This window comes from Geotrypetes seraphini, chromosome 1 (assembly GCF_902459505.1).
Source record: "Geotrypetes seraphini chromosome 1, aGeoSer1.1, whole genome shotgun sequence".
Classification (NCBI taxonomy): domain Eukaryota; kingdom Metazoa; phylum Chordata; class Amphibia; order Gymnophiona; family Dermophiidae; genus Geotrypetes; species Geotrypetes seraphini.
In genome coordinates, this window is record NC_047084.1 from 266,502,252 (window position 1) to 266,524,195 (window position 21,944).

At 40.4% G+C, this 21,944-nt stretch overlaps 1 protein-coding gene across 6 annotated transcripts in view; it reads right to left on the reverse strand.

The window, feature by feature from the left end:
• Positions 1–1,442: 1,442 nt before the first annotated feature.
• The window catches only part of NSD2 (nuclear receptor binding SET domain protein 2), a 521,650-nt gene continuing 501,148 nt past the window's right edge, over positions 1,443–21,944 (reverse strand). For all 6 annotated transcript variants that reach the window (XM_033950948.1, XM_033950940.1, XM_033950930.1 and 3 more), the window contains exons 22-23: positions 10,495–10,696; positions 1,443–4,153 (exon numbers count right to left, since the gene is read on the reverse strand). In XM_033950948.1, coding sequence (XP_033806839.1) covers positions 3,897–4,153; positions 10,495–10,696 — 459 coding nt within the window. In that variant the 3' untranslated portion in view covers positions 1,443–3,896. The remainder of the gene's footprint in view (positions 4,154–10,494; positions 10,697–21,944) is intronic.

A 21,944-nucleotide genomic window follows, 5' to 3' on the forward strand; every position in this document is an offset into this window, starting at 1 on the left:
TGATGCATCATGGGAACTCATGCCCCTTTGGGTGACCCCTGGCTTGCTGTCAGACCTCATGAGGATCCAAATAAGCTCTCCACATCAAATTAACAAATTCAGGAGAAGAGGCATTACTATACAGCAGTGAGCCCTTAGGTAACTTCACCTTAAGTCTTTTCGGCTCCATGGCTTTAACACTCTTATGTTTAGGTTTGCTGCTGTTCCGGGGCTCTGGGAGGGATTTTTTTCATGGTAGATGGGCCCTCCCAAGACGTTCTTCACCCCTAGAGATCAGAGGGGTGGCTAAGCCTGACGCTTCCATCTCCCCTTCACATGCTGCGCACGAGGCACAAGGGTGCCCTTCCGGCATCCATCCAGCACAAAACTGGCATGAATTAGGGGTAACAGAGCCTGAGGACTCCATTCCTGCCAGTTTTGAGACAAAATGAGATGATTTGAAGGATCTGGAGAAATTTGAGAAAAAAAAAAAATTTGGGAAATCCAAGATGGCTCCAGCAGCATTGTTCTGGCTCAAAAACATCTTAAGTAAAAGTAAAAAAACCCTCAGAAAACAGGGTTGTAGAGGTGGGGGAGACCCTAGAGGATGTGGCAGAAACCTTTAAAAATAGGGTTTTCAGACCCCCCCCCCCCAATTTTGCCCATAGGCTGTAATAGCTTTATTCACTGTGACATGTGCTCTGAAGTTGCTGCAGCTGCCTCAACTCTAAGTAGCTGGACCTGGAAGAAAAATATTTGCCTCAATCAGCCGGTCCTCCAAACACACAAGATCTTCAGGCTGTCAGTCGGACCAAAGTTGGACTGATCTCAATTCCTGTGGAAACATGCATGCAAATGGGGGAAGGCAAAATCGCAGCCAGTACCCTGAAGAGTCTCACTGAGTTCACCGTGTATGCCTAACAACCTGTGCTCAAGCCCCTGCGATTCAGCAGGCAAGCTAAACTACTAAGGCATGGACCCTGAGCTCCACAAGTTTCTGAAGGCTGGCCAAACAGATCCCCAAGCGATTAACCTGTCTGCTTCTCCACGTAGGCAGAATTGTACCTCCACTGGGGAGCTCTAGTGCACTGGCAGATGCAAAACAAAAAATGCAAAATATACAGAGCAGATCACAAAGACACCTTCCAGCTTGCGTGCCAAAGGAAAAACTGAAAGGGGCAGCAGAGTCCTTTGGAGAAGGAAGAAGAGTTGAAAACCTGGAATGGATTCCTTCTGCATGGCTTGAGAGCATGGGGAGAATACCTTACGGTCCAGAATGACATACCTACTGCACTAGAATATATTCTTAGAAGGAAAAAGCTTCAATAAGGTAAAAAAATCTTATTTGTTTCTTTCAATTGACTCCAGAGATAAACCTTTTGACTTGTGATATAAATTCAGACAGCAAAAATTTTTGACCACTTATATATATATATAAGTAATTTCAAATATAATAAATTTATTTAAACAAAGTTTGGCCACTTTTAACTGATTTCCTAACATCAAAGCACAATTAGAAACAAGACTACTTTTTTCTTCCTTACCCATGTTAGAAGTACCACACTTTCCCACCAACTCCATTCTTAACATGAAGCTTGCTGAACAATCAACATTTGTGCATATCATATCTTATCAGGAAATACATTTGTCAGAACAAAATTTTATGCATATAGACTAAAAATAAAATTTTAGCTAAATAACAATATTTATGTGATGGCATCCAGTTCTTTTTATTTAAAGTGCTTAAGTATCAGTTTTCAAAAAGTTCTGTTTCGGTTGTCCTTACAAGTGACTATACTGAAATATTCCAATTCTCTATTTCAACTATTTAAGTCTAGTTAAGGAAGAAGTTAGGGTTATTTCCAGCTTTGTAATTTTTACTCTAAAATTTAGGGAAAAAATAAATCTTTGAAGTGCTATCTACTAAGAAAGATTGGGGCCAACCTCAATTCTTGGTGCAGAACACCCATATACCATTCTCATATAGGCAGACCTTGAAAACAGTAAGTCCTCAAGGCAAGACTGGAGAAACAGCTGATAAGTACACAGCAGCACTAAAAGATCCTTCTCTACTAGTCCTCAGAAATGAACTTCTTGTTCCTTAAGGATAAGAAATCTTGGTAGAAAAATAAAAAATGGGACTTCAGAAGGGCTGAACTCTACCAATAAGCTATCTCATACAATTAAGTGAAGCTAAGTGTCATACATTTGTTATTAGATTTGTAGCTATTAGACTACTGATTGAAAGTTCAAATCATAGTTAGCAAACTAGTTATATTTTGAATCTAATACTTTCCAAAAAGCATTAGATATTTAAAAAAGGGAAACTATAGTAAACAAAAATAATTCAAAATTAAGGGGTTTTCCCAAAACTCTTTATAAATGTAGTTTTAAATAATTTTTAGAACTTTTCATAGGCTATCATAACAATAAACCTAATATCAAGATCAAAATATCCACTATATTAAGAACAAAGAAGAAAATTCTTAACAGTGGACACCTCACAAAATACTGAAGCAAGAAATTACAAGATTTAATCTGCTAACATTTTTGTTGTGTAAACGGTTGTAGCACAAAGCATTTTCAGGAAAAAAAAAAGTGCCCATGTGTTCCTGCAGATATCGCAGTTATGTAAAATGCTGACAACAAAAAGTTAATGGCTTAATTCTTATTGTGAACAGATTCTCTCATCATAGGCCTTATTGCTCTGAGAATCAATTCTTATAAATGTGAATTTCTGACAGCAGCTAAATTCTCTAGTCTCTCCTTCATAACAACCAAGCAGCAGTGATTGAATCTCCCAAATGTTAGGACTCTTTTCCAATTAAATAGTAAAAATCCAAATGAGAACTAGGAGTATTTCCATTTACTTTGATGCCTGGTTAAGCCAAATTAAAGGAAAAAAATATGAAAATATAAATAATTTTAAAGGAGAAAATATTTCAAAATATTACAAGTAGATTTTGGTTTTTCTTTAATTCTTTACCACTTCTAAAATTTGTGTTAACAAATGGGAACCTTTTAATAAAGTTTATAGCATGCACTAACAGACATTAGTATGTGCTAAGTGCCACATGGCCCATAGGTATAAAATGGGACATATAGCATTTAGCGTGTGCTAAGCTTTAGCATAATGGCTCCTCAATGAGGTAGGAATAGAACTCTGGTATTGAATGTAACTGTGCTATTTTAAATTTGCTATTTTCTACATTAACTTAAGGCAGCAGAGTCAAACTTCCTACATTTTGTATAAATTATGATCCACAATCAAAGGCAAAGCTGTCTAGCAAACTGGAAAAAAAAACAAAATTTTCTCAAATTATGATGAAGGCTAAAGCATGTTGTATAATGTTTCTTTTAAAGCATTATTTAAAAAATGGTTTCAAAGACTGCATGTACATGCAAACAGCTGTACAGCTTCAATAATCCTAAGATCTGAGCTTCTAATAAAATTGTGAAAAAATATTTTGAAAAATATATCTATGGTTCATTATAAAATAAAGATTACAAACTAAACTAATACATATAAAATGTATTAAACAACTGGAAAGCTAATAGTGTCTTTGTTTAGATGCTATTTAACAGCTTTGCAACACAATATAAAACATTACATAACCATATCATTATTTAGACTTTTTAAAACCCCTCCAATCTAGAAAAATAGGAATGGGCACTTACATTTCTTAATAATTCAAGTGTAACTGTAATGCTGTGTAATAATTATTTTTGTCCTGAATAAATGAACTATGCTTCGCACAGTTCCTTGATATCAGTGCAGATACAGCGAAGCTGCAGAAGATGGCTCAGTAGATAAAAATGTCTCCATCAAATAAGAATGTAAAGCTAATTTCTTTTATTCACAACCTTTATCTACAATCTACAATGGTGCTGGCAGCAATAACTCCAGTCCATTTACTTTATTGTGCATCTTGTATGCAGTGCTGCCTCTGTTTATGGTGCTTCAACTTGCTATGCTCAGCTGGTGGATTCTCAGTCTTCTGAAAATTGTATTCCTCAGGATCATGCTCAGAGCAACATAATTGGCCATTGACTGTAGAGCTCAAAAGTGTTGCATCTTCATGTTTCTTGCAGAAAGAATTTGGACAGAACTGGCAAAATGTAAATGAAGGCTTCCCACAAACATCACAGTGATGCCAAGGACATTCCCACTTTCCTGTACACACAAACAAAATTTTTTTTTTAAAATTAAGAAAACATACACATTCTGTAAAATGATTTAAAAAATAGAAAGGATTGCATTATATTATTTTCAATTTTTTCTTCCTAAGGAATTCAAAGCAAGGTATGACCATAAAAAGTAACAATCTACAATATCTATTTAAATTGTACTATAGTAGAAATAACAAAAGATTAGATTCTTACCTCGATAATCTTATTTCTGTTAATATACATAGGATCCATACTAGAGAATGACACGGGGACAGATTTTTCCCCATTCCCGCGAGAACTCATTTTCCCGTCCCGTCGAGTTCTTTTCCTGTCCCTGCCCCATTCCTGCAAGCTCTGCCCTCATCTGCACAAGTCTCAAACACTTTAAAATCATAAGTGTAAGAGGCTTGTGCAGTTAAGGTAGAGCTTACAGGAATGGGGCAGGGACAGGGGCAGCGACAAAACTTATGGGGAGGGGACAGGGAAATTGAGTTCCTGCGGGGAAAAATTTGTTCCTGTTTCATTATCTTGACCAAATCAAAATTATCTACTAACAATAAAATTAAAAAAAAAACAACACAAAGTACACTGTACGCAGAGAAAATGTTAATTATCATTTATATTCTGGGTTTTTTTCAAAGAGGTCAAGGCAGGTGACTCTATGCAATATCATCTCAGTAACAACTATACAAAAATACCCCCCTCCCTTTTTACTAAACCGCGATAGCAGTTTTTAGCGCAGGGAAGCTGTGCTGAATGCCCTGCACTGCTCCCTGCGCTAAAAACCGCTATTGCGGTTTAGTAAAAGGGGTCTATAGTGCAAAATATAGACAGCAGATATAAATTCTCAAAACGGACACATTTTGATCACTAAATTGAAAATAAAATCATTTTTCCTACCTTTGTTGTCTGGTGATTTCATGAGTCTCTGGTTGTACTTTCTTCTTTTGACTGTGCATCCAATATTTCTTCCTTTCTTTCAGCCTACTGTATGCTTCCTCTCCTCCAGACCTTATTCCCTCCCCCAATTTTTTCTTCCTCTCTCCCTGCCCCCTCTTTTCTGTCTCCTTGCCTGCCCCCTTTCTTTCTTTGTCTCCCTGTCCCCCCCTTTCTTTCTTTCTGTCTTCCTACCCTCCTTTCTTTCTTTCTCCCTGCCCTCCCCCAAGCCACTGCCACCGCTATCAAGGAACAGGTCCCCAAACCATTGCCGCCCCAAGCTCTCCCTGCTTCCCGATGTAGAAGCGTCAGGCTGACCAGCATTCCTCTCCCCATCAATTCTGACTTCGGATAGGAAGTTCTGGGCCAGCCAGGCAGCGATTGGTTGGCCCGGAACTTCCTCTCTGACATCAGAATTGACGTTGGGGAGAGGAAAGCTGATCGGCCGGGAGCTTTTGCACCCTATTTACAGCGTTGGGAGCAGGTAGAATGCGAAGGCAACGCGAGTCTATCAAGGAGCCCGGGATGGGCTCCGGATTGACTCGCTTTGCCCTCACGATCTACTGGTCGATCGCAATCGACCTTTTGGGCACTCCTGCTCTAGTCCATACTTTAGCTTTTGATTCCCACTAACTGTGATCTGAGAAGGGTGTCACTAAGATTTTGAACTCCTCTCCTTCTGCAGTAGAGAACAGCTCTCTCTTCAGTTGGTACCAAAACAATCAAACTCCATTGAAACACAAGAAAAAAGAAGGGGCATGGGGAGCTTCCCTGGCAACAAACATTCTGTTCTGCTCTTAAATTTAGGAAACAGAACCATGATCAATAAACATTTAACAAGCAATCAGTTACACACATATGTAGCTAGGAACCAATCTGCTAAGTGCAATTAGTAAGGGCTAGAGAACCCTCCAAAGGGAAAGGGAACTCTCTTTTCCTGTAGTGGTATCTCTGTTGAACCTTATGATGGGTGTTCAATAATTTATCTACCTCAGTAGGAAAGAAAAGAATTTTGTTTTATTTTTCAATATAGTCCCCTGATAGCTCCATACACTTCATTCACTTTTCCTACAATGACTTTAACCCCTTTGAAAATAATTCATTTTTTAACCTTCATACCGGGATGTCACAGCTTCCTTGACATCTTCATCACTTGAAAACCATTGTCTACAGAGAGATTTCTTCAAAACTCAGAACAGAAAATAATCAGAAGGAACCAGGGCAGGACTGTAGGGTGGTTGGTTCAGCTGCTGAAACCCACAGTTCGGATGGCAGCCTATGATTGTCGTGACATATGCACCGGCACATTGTTCTGAAGCAGCAGCTGCAAGTTTCCCTAGTCTTTTCTCCTTGATTGACTCCCACAAAATGATTATTGTGTTGGCGTAGCTTTCCATGGTTATAGTTGTCTAGTGTGGCATAAGCTCCAGAAGCAAGAGTTCTTCATGAATTGCCATGAATTCCCTGCAGATTTTTCCAACTTGAACTTTTTGGGATGACTTGTGCTTCCACTGCAGTGACTCCATTTTGGACTCAGGATCTCTGTGATAGACCCAAGTTTCATCTCAAGTTACTAAATGATGAAACAAATTCACTTGGTCGTCACGGAACATCTCCAAGTTCTCCTGTGAGCACTGGAGCCTCATGGCGTCAGCATTCTTGGAACCCATCTTGTACTAACCTTGGACATGCTCATCTTTTCATGAATTATTTTCCAAACTATACCTGCCGAAATGCCTGTTACTTCAGCTATTCAGGAAACCTTAATTCATCTGTCTGACAAAATTAAATCCTTGACTTTCTTGCACATTTCTGTGGAAGTTGCTTCCACAGGACATCTTCAATGAACTCTCTACCCCACTTAAACTGCTTGCTCCAAAATTTTACTTTGTAGGATGATGGGGCAGACTCATCATAAGCTGTAGTCATGTGTTCATGGATCTCCTTTGGCTTTTTCCTTTCTTTTGTGAGAAATTTATATCACTGAATGGTGCTCCAAATCTAGCATTTTTTACTTGATTCACACGAGGACTTTCCAGACATCTAGTCTCTAGAAATGTTAGACTTGCACTGAGCTACAATTCTACGAGTAACCTTAAGACATGTCACAACATGCACACACTTTCAACACGCTTGCTATTTTCTTTCATACTCAGGTAGGTAATTATTTAACACCCCTTGTAGATACAGTAGAAGACGGACACTGGCAACGTCTGAGGCGGAAATCAGGCGAATCAAAAGTCCACACAGGGTGGGCTGTATGAATTCCTGATTGTCAGGGTTAAGAACCTAATTCTTCATTCTGTTACATATACCCAGGAGTCTGTACTTTAGCTGACGTAACAAAGCAGTGTCAGACATCTAGGGAGAGACAGATGAGCCTGCCCACAGAGTCAAGGACCCCCAAGTGGCATCCTCTTGAGCCATCACATTCACTCTGTAGAACTTTGTACAAATGCAAAGTGTAGCCTAAGTAGCTGCTCTACAGATTTCATCAGGTGAGACTCCTCTCAGGAAGCCATTACATCTCTTGTTGAAAGTGCTGTGAGAGAGATAGGGGTCTGGTTTCCTGCAGGCAATGTAGGAAGACGAAACTGACATGTGAATTCATCTGGCAATGGAAACCTTGGAAGCTGGCTTATCATGCCTTGAGCGACTGGTCAGCACAAAAAGATGATTAGAAAGTCTGGAATCATTAGTCCTCTCCAGACAGGTGCACATCTAGCCTCTGCAAAAGTTTGTCCTGCTTCGTTGAACCCATAGGGTGAAAGGCAGGTAAACAAAGCTCTTGACTGACATATAAGGCAGAAACTATCTTCAGAAGAAAGGAAGGTACTGTGCACAGAGAAACACTCAACTCCGCAAAATAGAGAAAGGCCTATATGAGATGACCTATAACTCAGATTCTTCTCACCAAGACTATGGCAAACAAAATCAATGTCTTAACCATAAAGCACAGTTACTTACCATAACAGGTGTTATCCAGGGACAGCAGGCAGATATTTTCACATACGGGTGCCGTCATCCACGGAGCCCCAGTATGGACAGCTACAAAAGTGCACCAGCACTTTAAGAACTCTAGAAAGTTTGCGGCTGACAGCACTGCTAATATGCAAGTGTCTTCCTGCCCGATGTAGGGCGTGCATCTCCTCAGTTCAGTAAGCCAGCTAAGAAGCCAACCAGGGGAGGTGGGTGGGTTGTGAGAATATCTGCCTGCTGTCCCTGGATAAAACCTGTTACAGTAAGTAACTGTACTTTATCCCAGGACAAGTAGGCAGCATATTCTCACATATGGGTGACCTCCAAGCTAATCAGAGGTGGGACCTTTAAAATCAGTGCGCATAAGCAGATTGTGTGCTTATCAGAATTACAATTATCCGGAGTTTACCTCCATTGACATTAATGTAAAAAAACCGTGACCATGGTGGTAGGCTGCGGATAATCAAAGTGTGCGTTTAACAGACACGCACTTAAGTGGAGTCGACTGTATATATATATATATATAATTTATTTATTTATTTTTTAAAAGAGGGTCTGGAAAAGTCCAATGATGTGAAAAAGAAAGGTCCACATAAAATTACCCGTCAACATAACCACAAGTGAAAGAATGTTGTATGTGAATAGTGCACTAGAATAGAAAAAAGAAACTGGAGAAATGACCAGTTAAAGGTACCTGCCATATCAGTGGTATTACATAGTGGAGAGAGCATGAAACTGCTTCTGGAATGTCTTTAGGATGAGAATGAGAGGGCACTCTCTAAAGTTAAAAGGAGAACGTAAGAAAGTTCACCCAGAGAGTGGTGGAAAACTGGAACGCTCTTCCGGAAGCTGTTATAGGGGAAAACACCCTCCAGGGATTCAAGATAAAGTTAGACAAGTTCCTGCTGAACCAGGAAGTATGCAGGTAAAGCTAGGCTCGGTTAGGGTGATGGTCTTTAAACCAAGGGCCGCTGCGTGTGCGGACTGCTGGGTACAATGGACCACTGGTTTGATCCAGCAGTGGCGATTCTTATGTTCATACTGGTGTCGCCCTTATAATCAGGAGCACTGATACCACTGAACTCAGAAAGATATTCTTCGGTACCCTCGATATCATTAGCACCATGAACACTGCATCGGTATTGGTACCATCGATGACACTGCATCGGTTTTGGTACCATCGACATTCAGTGGTCCGGTCGATGCTGGTGTCAGATGGAAGACACTAGTACCTGTGAGGTTCATCTGCCGGTACTCAAAATGTTGGGTCTCGCCTAAAGAAAGGGCTATGAATAAGATGCACCCTTCATGAAATTAGGCGAAACGCAAGGTGGTCGCAATAAAGTCAGCACGAATGTACTCAATGCCATAATGACTTGCAATATAGTCCTCTGTTGTTCTTGAAGACAGGTGAAGATGCCCAAAAAACAGGACCTCGTCGAGGGAGCTGCCACAGCCAAAATTTAATCCGAGACTGAGGCGATGGAAATAGGCCCTGCCGACAAAAAGCCCATGAGGGAAAGAAAACTCATTTTTGGTTAAAAAAAAAAAAAAATATCAAAAGGACAATACTAAAATAAAAAATAGAATTCAGAAATAAGTAATATGCGTGAGTAGGAAGGCAAGGCAATAAAGTGAAGAGCAGTTGAAAAGTTGACTTCTTAGCTCCGTGGAAAAACAAACTGAGGAGACGTGCGCCCTACGTCGGGCGGAAGGCACGCGCTCATGCATGGTGTGGTCAGTCGCAACTTTCTACAGTTCTTAAAGCAAGAATGCTTTTACAGCTGTTTGCATCAGGGCTCCATGGATGACGTCACCCATACATGAGAATATGCTGCCTGCTTGTCCTGGGATAATTACACAATCACAGAATAAATTATTAAAATGCAATTTATAAAATTCAGCCAACCCCATAGACATTACATGCAAGGTCACATATGCCAAAATTGACAATACAGCTCTCTGCTCCGCCCATCTTACATCAAAAGCCTTAGAAAAGAAAATACAACTTTCAACTGTTTACAAAACTATAAACAGTTGGTCTCGCAATGCAAATTACCCATTATACTATTCCAAAACATAGGCCCTGCCATACAGAAAGACACCACACACAATTTACTTACATTTTTCAGGGGATGGAGTAGTTCAAAGGTTGGTTGTGGGGTGAGGCTTTCACTTTTCACCAGTTTTCCCCCATGCCAAGTTTCATCCCATTCTAGTTAAATTTTAGATTGTTGCTTTGTCCTCAGACAGACATTTCTCAATTTCTTTAGTACAATTCTTTCCAACTTCTGTTGTGTTGGAAAGAATAGAACAGATACACATTTTCCAATACTACATATTCTAATTTTTTAAAACAAACTTTTTTATTTTTCTACCTTTGTTGTCTGGGCATTTTAATTGAGTCGGGTTTTCTAATAGTTTACTCACCAAATGGCCGTTTCTTCAGATCTAGACAAGAGAGGTGGTAAGCCTTGGTACAAAACTTCCTGTCACATATTACAAGTTCACCCCCGTCACCACAACGGAAACAATAATCTTCAGATTCTTTTTTAACTTCATTTCTCGATTTGCGTTTCCTTGCTTTTTTTTTGGCCTTCTTGCATTTTTCATCTGTAGCATTAGTAGAATTCTAGAAGGAAAAGGCACAATGAACTTTATGTCATTAACTTGCTACACTTCTTACTAGAAAACCAATTTCAATATTCAGACACAAAATATTTCAAAAATATACAATAAATCAAAGTTGCTTGAGGTGCTCTTCAATGACAGCAAGATAATGGCTGTACTCTTCAGACAGTGCTGACAATGCATCTCCTAGTGAGCTCTGAAAATAGCTTTTCCAGACATGAATAGAATTTACCAGGCAGGTGTTGCTTTATGATGCCTACAACCTCAACATAGGAGGGACACTGTATGTGACCAATCATACTGCTGCATTGTAAAAAATCTTTTTACAGGTAAGCAACTTTGCTTAATTCAAAGGCAAGCAAGATGGCATATGAGAATCTTGGCTAAGGGTTGCCCTTCAAAAGAAAAAGAGTGGAAGACATTTCTCACTTTTATTTCTGTCTTTTTCAATTTATTAAAAAGAATACAACCTGAAATAATTTAACAAGTTATACAAAAGGTGCACTTGGATTCTATTCCACATGAGACAAAACTCCAAACCTTTGGGAAGTGTCTAAACAAAGGAATGTAAACATGTGAATTGAACTTGTTGCAGGTTTCCAGTTCTCACTGCGTCTTGTCAGGTAGAAACCGACATTTCAGCCACCATGCTGTGGCTTTCTTCAGGATATGCTCTGAAGTCTGCAGTTTGACTTTGTAAATAGTGGGATCCACCAATTTGAATTTTGGCGGGAAAGTCAGTTAGTCAGAAATTTGAATTTTGTTGTGAAAGTCCATAGAGTGGAAAAATCTCTGGCAGGTTTAAAGATCTCTCCCCATGCAGTTGGGTTAGATGTTATCTCAGGGTTTCCACAGCTGGCATTTTGCTTGTTGCAGGTTTCCAGGTCTCGCTGCGTCTTGTCAGGTAGAAAGAAGCGAGACCTCACCTAGGAAAAGTTGTCCAGATGATTTTCCACAAATTAAGAACATAATTGCAATCAATGAAATTGTCGAATTTGCCATCAGATATAAATGTGCTTACTCCCTCAGAGGCTCCTCTTTCTTTAGGGGGTTGAACCCCACCCCTACAACATGCTTTGAATCAGGAGTCACTTTGCGCTCTGGAGAAAGTGAGCATGTTAACCCCTCAGCAAGATTTGACTGGAGGTTTCTGATACGAGTCAAGGAGAGTCTGAACTCCTTCCTTGTTTGCTGAAAATGAGCAGCTATTATCTTTGTAAAGAACTTATAATCCATTCCCAAGAGGGAGATAGGTCTATAAGACCCACACTTAAGTGGATCCTTACAAGGTTTCAACAAAATTGTTACTGTGGCCAATCTCTAAGAATGGGGGAGAATTGTTCCTTCTCCTATAGCATTAAACACTTGGGTCAATACTGAGGTCAAAAGGGTTTGAAAGCATTTATAAAATTTATTGCCAAATTCATCAAGTCCTGGAGCCTTATTTCCCAGGAATTCCCCAATGGCTTAAGAACCTCCTCTTGCTCAATAGGAGCCAACAGGGCTATGCTTTCTATCTGAGTTAGGGTAGGAATGTTAAGCTGATTCAGAAAGGTCTCTATATGACAACAGTTGGGTGTTTCAAAATATTGCAAAAAAACTTGATAGATCTCATCTACAGTATATTGTGTCCCAGTGTCAAACTCAATTACAGTAATAGAGTTTCATTGTTCCAGATGTTTTAATTTCTCGTAAGCATACAATCCATTCAAACATTAAATTCGAAATATTCCTATCGAAGTTTGAGTAACTTATCTTGGATTTCCTGCAATTCTAGTTTACAAAGTCATATTTGCGCTTTATGTAATGAGGCATAATGTGTTTGTAAGCCTTGACCTGACTTACACTGGGTCTCCCAAGGACTGAATCTCTGCCCTATATTGTTGTTCCCATTGTGTCAATATCCGTCGATTATGAGTCTGCAAAGATATAATTTTACCTCGCACTACAACCTTTAAGCTCTCCCCATAAGATCATAGGATCCACCCTGGGAGTAATTATTGAATTCCAAGAATTCTAAGCTATCACACTCAATCTGTTGAATATTGAGCTGGTCATCTAACAAGGTATCTGAAAGTTGCCAATATTGGCATCGAGGATTTCTGCCCTCTAAATGCAACTCCAGTATGAGTGGACTATGGTCTGACCAGGTTTTGGGATGAATGTCCATAGCACTCCGAGCCCTGCAAATATCTGGATCCCCAAGCCAAAGATCTATTTGGGAATATGTGGTATGGGTAGAAGAAAAATAAGTATAGTCTTAAGAACATAAGAACATAAGAACATAAGAAGCGCCATCTCCGGATCAGACCTTCGGTCCATCAAGTCCGGCGATCCGCACACGCGGAGGCCCCGCCAGGTATACACCTGGTTTATTTTATAGCCACCCTATCTTTATATGCCTTTCTCAAGGAGATATGCATCTAGTTTGCTTTTGAAGCCTAGGACTGTCGATTCCGCAATAATCTCCCCTGGGAGAGTATTCCAGATGTCCACCACTCTCTGTGTGAAGCAGAACTTCCTGACATTAGTCCTGAACTTGTCCCCCCTTAGCTTCATTTCATGTCCTCTTGTCCGTGTCAAATTGGACAATGTAAATAATCTTCTCTGCTCTATTTTGTCGATTCCATATATAGTGGTACCTTGGTTTGTGAGCATAATTCATTCCAGAAGCATGCTCGTACACTAAAGCGCTCAAATATCAAAGCGAGTTTCCTCATAGGAAGGGAAACTCGGATGATTTGTTCCACATCCCAAAACAGAGCCCCCCCCCCCAAGGCCACTGGCGCTGTTCGCTTCCACACCACACCACACCACCCTGGGAACCAGCTTCTCTCACCCCGTGGCCCACCCCTAAACCCTTACCTCCAGCAACACCTGGCAAGGTACGAAGAGGCAATGCAGAGGAAGAGAGGGTGTGCGCGCGCATTGTGATTCTCTCCGTCTCGTACAGACTAACGGCCGCATCTGAGCTCGGGTACACAGTGTTCTCTCATCGATGTCCCGGCAGCAGGACAAGCCAGGAGGAAGACAGGACTCTTCGGGCAGGACTCACCGCTGATACTCTATGCTGGGCTGCTGCGGGGCCTTGAGCATCTGTGCATGCTCAAGGCCTTCTGGCTCCCACCCTTTCTGAGATTCTTGGATTCTCCGAAAAATCTCATGAGAATCTCGGAGAGGGTGGGAGCCAGGCCTTGAGCATGCACAGATTCTCAAGGCCCCGCATCAGCCCAGCATAGAACATTGCGGCAGGCTCTTTCAGCACTGGTACGCAGGGTGGTGTGGAAGCGAGCAGCGCCAGTGTCTGCTGGAGGTAAGGGTTTGGGGGTTGGCTGCGGGGGGAGAGAAGCCGGTTCCCAGGGTGGTGTGGTGTGACACGCTCGCTTATCGAGTCAACGCTCGGTTTGTGAGTTAAAGTTTGCTCGAGTGTTTTGCTCGACTTGCAAAACACTCGCAAACCAAGGTTTGACTGTACTTGTCCCTCCATAAATCATAGAGCTCCCATTTTTGGCAGAAACTATGAAACTGCTATCTTCCACAATGGGCACAAACAATTTCTACAGTAGAGTTATCCAACTTAGGGTCATGTGTCCAATTAAAATCCACTCCTATCACCAGTCTACCTTCCAAATGCTGTTGCAAGAGATCAGTAAGTTGGTGCAAAAAAGGACCCTTATCACTGTTGGGTGCATACACATTAAGCAAGTAAGACACCTAGATCCCAATTTTAATACCAACAGAATATATCTACCCCCCCTTATCACGAATGACTAAGCTGCTGCCATTTACAATCTTTTTTAATAAGATACCCACCCCACTGTTTTAGGCTTACTTTTATTACAGGCTAAAAATTGAAGGGGAAATTTACTATGATGCAGCAAGGGTTCATATTTTAACATCAAATGTTTCTTGTATCAATATATCAGCTTGTAAGTGAAGAGCTTCCTTAAAGAGAGCGTTTACTAGGTGTGTTTAGCTCATACACATTCAATGAAAGGAGCTTCAAATCAAACATTTAACCTGTCTTCAAGTCCAAAGACAGAAAATAAATGGAATCACATAGCAAGAAAATCAACAAGTAATATACAAAAAAACAAACACATTGCAACACCACTATGGTAACTTGACTGTGATCTCCACCCCTACCCTTCCCCTTCATGTCTAAATCTAAAGACCTCCTCACCACACAACATATTTGAACACCTCAACATAGAAATACAGGCTGCACAGAGCTCATGCACATTAAGAGTGGCTATATAATCCATATAAATTTCAACCTCAGTTTATTCAACAATAGTCTCAGGGGGGCAGGGATGCCCAAGGCAAAACCAAGCTCCATCAAACGATCTCAATCCATGACGACACCTCAGTACCGAAAGTAGCTTTGTATAAGATCCACTTCTGAGAAAGCAAGCAATAATTGTCTCATATATGGGGCTGGATTTCAGAAAGTTGCTGCATAAGATGGTCCTTACCTTTTGCTTCTTCCAGTGTCTATCTTTTATAGCTTACCTTCTAGATAGAAAAGTAATACAAAGGGATGTTGAAAATGATACTGTATATTCTGTTCCTGAATATGAAAACAAGGGCTTTAAGCCCTTCCCTCCTCTGTAGTGTCACACTGCTAAATCTTGACAGATCTCAATATCTATCAAGCCCATTTAAGCTTCTGGACTTATCCATAACTTCCTCTTTAATTTTGTAGTCCAGAAAACAGGTAATTATATTTCTTGGCCTGTTCAATCACAGCGTCACTAAGGAGTGGTGTGCTCTGTCAAGAATAATGGCTTCTGGAGGAACCTGGTGAGTGTCACTACATAACAATATGGTTGCCACTTGCTGTATTACACTTTCTCAATTATTATAGCCCGGGCTTTCAGGAATACCCCTAATACGTAAATTGGAGCGACAGCTACGATTTTCCAGGTCCTCCACTTTATCAAGTAAATGAAGTTGAGTCATTTGGGAATCCTGTAACTGAGATTGAAGCTGATCCAGAGAGTCTTGATGGTCCTCCAAATGTGTTTCCATGTTTTTCACATGGTGACCAAGTTCTGTGATTTCCCCACAGAGATCTGCAAAGAGAGCCGAGAGTTCCTCCTGGACTGTTTTAATTTTGTGAAGCAGCTCACAAAATTCATCCAAAGAATTGCCAGAGGTCTGTCCTCCTGGATCCACCACTGCAGCAAGTGAAGATTAAGGAGAGCACACTGTCTCTGCCATTTTTGCCACCTCGTGCGTCACAGGTTGAAAGGCAAAATCTCTCAGTGTTTTATGCTGTGGTTGCAACATCCTTATAAGCGAAGAAAGCACAAATCTTTAACTAAGTAAAGAGAGTATTATTGATACTACTAGGGCACAGATGCCTTTGTCAGAAGAACAATTATCACTGGAGGTCTGTGGAGCACCAAATCTAAGCCGCCATCATGACTGGTGATGTCACTTCCTCCCAGATGTGATTTCCATTGTTAACTGCTCCTGCCAAGCTATGTTGTAGCTCCTTGACCTTGGTCAGTTTTATCTCTTTGTAAATTACTATTGTTTAACTGCTCCTGCCAAGTTATATGGTTGCACTCTGACACTGGCCAGGTTTACCTCTTTGTAAATCTCCATTTACTACCTCCTTTGTAAATTCCATTGTTAACCACTTTGCCAAGTTATGTTGTAGCTCACTGACTTTTAGTCAGTCTTACCTCTTTTGTAAACCACAAAGAACTGAAAGGCTTTTGTGATATATAAATACAAGTTTATGTTATGCATATTTAAATGATATTCCACATAAAACTATGAAAACAAGGTAGGTTAATTTAAAGTCAATTCTTGTTCTAACACAAGGCAACAAAATTTTTTTTCAGAATCATCTGACAACATGGCACATTTTTCTAAATCAGTTTTTTACGCTGATTTCAGATGTTAGTTTTTTTTTTTACATTGCCACACAAAATATATTCAGAGAAACCCACTGTATCAGAGGTTATCAAGACAATTTCCTATCAATAATGGAGAAAAGACCTCAGTTCTTTCCAGGGATAGTTGTCACCTGGAAAAACTCTGTTAGCTATACAGCTACATAGGAAAAAACATCCTTGGCCTACAAAAACTCGGAATAGTTTTTTTTAGTCATTGTAATCTTTTAAAGTTATGACTATTAGTTTATAACATTTTAGCATATAGAATTATAAGAATTGCAGCATCAACTTAAAGAAATATTGCAGTATCTTTGGTCAAAAGTCAAATAAGCACACAGCATAGCATAATTATACTGGACTGTGTCACATAGCAATCAATATTTCTTCAAAAATGAATAGAGTACGATTTCTTTTTGTGAGTTGTGTCTGGATTGTCACGGCACAACATCCAGAATAGTCAGCCATCATACTCTCATTCCAGAAACCTTGGTAGCGACGCTCCATTAACTGAATGTTCTGGTGAAAACGTTCTCCTTGCTTGTCACTCACCACTAAGATTTTCTGGGAAAAAGTCAAGAGGTTCTCCTTTGTCACCTATTTTATTTAATATCTATATGATGTCTTTAAAAAATTTCTGTCTTTCGCTTGCAGAATCTATTTTTACCTATGCGGATGACATTTTTATTTTATTGGAAGTCAAACATGATTTCAGTGACCTGGTTACTGGCATAGATAGTTGTATCTCTAAGCTCCAGAGTTGGGCGAATTCCATTCAAATGAAATTGAATGCTTCAAAAACTAAGCTGCTTTGGATCGGACCTAGATTAGTTAATTTCCCTACTAATATTGCATTGAAATCAAATATTATATTACAACTTGACTTCACTTCTAGAGTTTTGGGTATTATTCTGGATTCCTCTCTTACTTTTAATGACAAGATAAATTCTTTAGCAAAGAAATGTTTCTTTAGTTTGCACATGCTGAGGATAGTCAGGGCACTATTTTATCAAGAACATTATTTATTACTGGTACAATTCACTGTGTTGGCCCAGTTGGACTACTGTAATTCTATTTATTTGGGTATTAAACAGGGCAGTTTAGATTACTCCAGTTAATACAGAATACAGTGGCCAAACTTATTTTTGGAAAGAGAAAGTACTACCATGTTTCCCCATTGCTGAGAAAACTCCACTGGCTTCTGGTCCATCATAGGATACAGTTCAAGTGTGCATGTGTGATTTTCAAACTCCTTTATGGAATATTTGACTCTTTGATTCCCCTTAGTGGGAATTGCTTTAGATCCTGCTATTCAAGAATTACAACAATTTACAAATTAGCATTTCCTTCTCTGAAAGGTATTGAATGCACTGGGAAGCTTAGTAAAATCTTTTACTTTTAAATTGGTGAGAATTTGGAATGGACTTCCAGATTCTCTAAGACTGGTAGATCAATTATTTCAATTTCAAAAAAGTTTAAAAACCTGGTTGTTTTCACAATAGTTAATTTGATTTTAGCAGTCGTATAGTAATTTTAAGCAATTTAACATACTTTTTTCTAACTTTTTCCATCCATCTAATCTAACCAATTTCTGTTTTTATCTCGCAGTTTTTACTTGTTATGTTTCATTTTTTTATGAACGGTAAACCGAGTCGAGCTCCTTAGGGAGTAGATTCAGTATATAAAATGAAGATTAGATTAGATATGAGTGCAAAAAGTGTATTTTTAATGACATGCGACAGCCAAGCTTTTTATATAAGTCAAGGAGATTCTGAACTCCTTTCAAAGTAAGAAGGAGACTTATGGTTGCCCAGAAAGTTTTCCACTAACCATTTGAATGCCTCCCAAGCTTCAAGCTCAGATGCTGAGAGTGATTGCTTAAAATCTTCATCCTGCATAACGGACCCATAAATATCCCTTCCTTCAGTTTTGCAGTGTTGATTTTTTTAAATTTCTTAACAAGATATTGAAAACCTGGCAAGCTTCCTTTAACCTTGGCCTTTACCAGGTTCTTCATCAACCCCAGCTTGATATGAAGAGGTGGAAGAAATATTTTATGAGGATCCACCAATGGCATAAATTTCACACGCTTGATATAATGTTCAGCTGTAGATCTGCTATACCACAAGCACAGGAAATAGCAGTATTTAGTGAATCCTCCTTGCATTCCCATTAGCATGCCGATGACCTTCGGATCACCACAGATGTTCCACTGGTGTGTTTTATAACTAATTGCTTCTAGTAAATTCTTCATAAGACTCCTTTAGATGAGCAGAATGGGCAATTGGTATACTTGGTTTGAAATTTCCATTGTGCAGTAACACTGCCTTCAAGCTTCTCTGTGAAGAATCAATGAAGAAACGCCATTCATCTGGACAATGCACTTGTAACAAACTGTTGAAGAGCCCATTGATGTCATGACAAAAGCACAAACAGCCATTTACAGTGAAGAACGTTAAGTTATGATTCCTTTTTCTGTAATGAGTTAAGAAGGATATGGCGACAGTCGAGAGGGTCCAGAGAAGAGCAACAAAGATGATAAGGGGCATGGAAGGCCTCTCATATGCTGAGAGGCTGGAGAAACTGGGGCTCTTTTCCCTGGAAAAACGAAGACTTAGAGGGGACATAATAGAAACGTACAAGATCATAAAGGGTATAGAGAAAGTAGAGAGGGGCAGATTCTTCAGACTGGCGGGGGAAACAAAAACAAGAAGGCATGCAAGAAAATTGAAGGGAGACAGATTCAGAACAAATGCTAGGAAGTTCTTCTTCACTCAGAGGGTGGTGGATACCTGGAATGCGCTTCCGGAGGAGGTGGTAGAGCAGAGTATGATTTTGGGTTTCAAAAAGGGGTTGGACATGTTCTTGAAGGAAAAGGGGATTGAGGGGTATAGTTAGAGGAGTACTATAAAGGATAAAATGTCTTAAGTAAAGGATCACTACAGGTCAGGGACCTAGGGGGCCGCCACGAGTGCGGACTGCTGAGCACGATGGACCTATAGTCTGACTCGGCAGAGGCGATGCTTATGTTCTTAAGTGCTTTTGCTTACGCCTTAAAGCAAGAAGTTCTGCTTTTTCTTTTGAAAGATTTAGTTCACAAATAAGATAACTGAGCTCAGCTTGTGTAAAGGTCTGGTTCTGAATCTTCATCATTCACATCAGGATTAGATAATTCTGAATTGTGACCAGATGCTGCATCATCATCACATTCCTACATAAGTACATAAGCATTGCCTCCGCTGGGTCAGACCAGAGGTCCATCATGCCCAGCAGTCCGCACACGCGGAGGCCCATCAGGTCCAGGACCTGTGTAGTAGTCCTCTATCCGTACTCTTCTATCCCCTTTTCTTCAGAAAGTTGCCCAATACCTTCTTGAACTCCAATACTAACTAGAAACGCCTTCACCGGATCAGACTTTAGGTCCATCTATTTTGGCGACCCGCACACGCAGAGGCCAAGCCAGGTGCTCCCAGATGGAGACCCTGATTACCCATATCCCTCAATGTAATTTGCAAGGAGGTGTGCATCCAACTCACGCTTGAAACCCAGAATGGTAGTCTCCGTCACCACCTCCTCTGGGAGAGCATTCCAAGCGTTCACCACTCGCTGTGTGAAATAGAATTTCCTGACATTTGTCCTGAGCCTGCTGCCCCTCAGCCTCAGTCCATGACCTCTTGTCTGTGTCACTTTTGACAATGTGAACAACGGTGTTTCTTGCTCAATTTTATCGAATCCATTCAGTATTTTAAAAGTCTCAATCATGTCTCCTCCTCCCGAGGGTGAACAGTCCCAGTCCTACGAGTTGTTCTTTGTAGCTCAAATTTTCCATACCTTTTACTAGCTTCGTGGCTCACCTCTGCACCCTTTCCAGCAGGGTTATATCCTTTTTTAGGTATGGAGACCAGTGTTGGACACAGTACTCCAAGTGTGGTCTGACCATTGCTCTGTAAAGCGGCATTATAATGGCCGCCGATCTACTCGTGATCCCCTTCTTTATCATACCTAACATTCTGTTTGCTTTCTTTGCCGCCGCCGCACATTGAGCCGACGGCTTCAGGTTCCTGTCTATCAGTACCCCCAGGTCCCTTTCTTGATCGGATTTGGCCAATGTTACACCTAACATTTTATATTCATGTTCCTTATTTTTCTTACCCAGGTGCATCACCTTGCATTTGTCTATGTTAAACCTTATTTGCCACTTTTCCGCCCATTCCTCCAGCTGATTTAGATCCTTCTGGAGATCTTCACTTTCTTTTTGTGACCCAACTGCCCGACATAGTTTTGTATCATCTGCCAACTTGATTATAATACTTGTTGTTTCCTCTTCAAGGTCATTTATGAAGATATTGAATAAGATGGGCCCAAGAACCGAGCCCTGGGGCACGCCGCTAGTCACCTTCTCCCAGTCCAAGAATTTCCCATTTATGCTTACCCTCTGCAATCTATTCTCTAGCCATTTGCCTATCCATCTAAGTACGTCCCCTTCAATTCTGTGGCTTAGTAGTTTCCTTATAAGCCTTGTGTGCGGGACCTTGTCGAATGCTTTCTGGAAGTCCAAGTAAATTATATCCACCGGGTCTCCGTTGTCGATTAGTTTGTTCACCTTCTCGAAAAATTGAAGTAAATTCGTCAAATCCCCTTCCTGAAGCCATGCTGACTAGCTCTCATCAGGTCATGATTCTCCAGGTGTTGCACTATGCTATCCTTGATTAGTGCTTCAACCATCTTCCCAGGAACCAACGTAAGACTGACAGGTCTATAATTGCCTGGTTCTCCTTTCAATCCTTTTTTGAAGATTGGGATGACATTCGCTATCTTCCAGTCATCAGGTATTTGCCCGGTACTAATTGACATGTTAGCTAGGGTTTGTAATAGTTCTCCAATTTCTACCTTTAGCTCCTTTAATACTCTCGGGTGAATTCCATCCGGTCCGGGGGATTTGTCATTTTTCAGTTTGTCAATCTGATAGTATATCATGTCCAATTCCACATTCACTGAGGTGAGGTTATCCTCTATGTCACCCATGAATACCCTTCTTGTTTCCGGTATTGTTGTTGTGTCCTCATTGGTAAAGACGGAGGCAAAGAATGAATTTAGCCTATCTGCAATTTGTTTGTCTTCTTTAATGCACCCTTTCCTTCCTTGGTCGTCAAGAGGGCCAACTGCCTCTCTTGCTGGTTTTTTCCCTTTTATATACCTGAAAAAGGGCTTGAAGTTTTTGGCTTCTTGCGCTATCTTTTCCTCATAGGCTGTTTTGGCGTCTCTTACCACCTTGTGACATTTCTTCTGGTCGACCTTGTGTCTAATCCAGGCCTCGGTTGTTTGTTCACATTTCCATTTCTT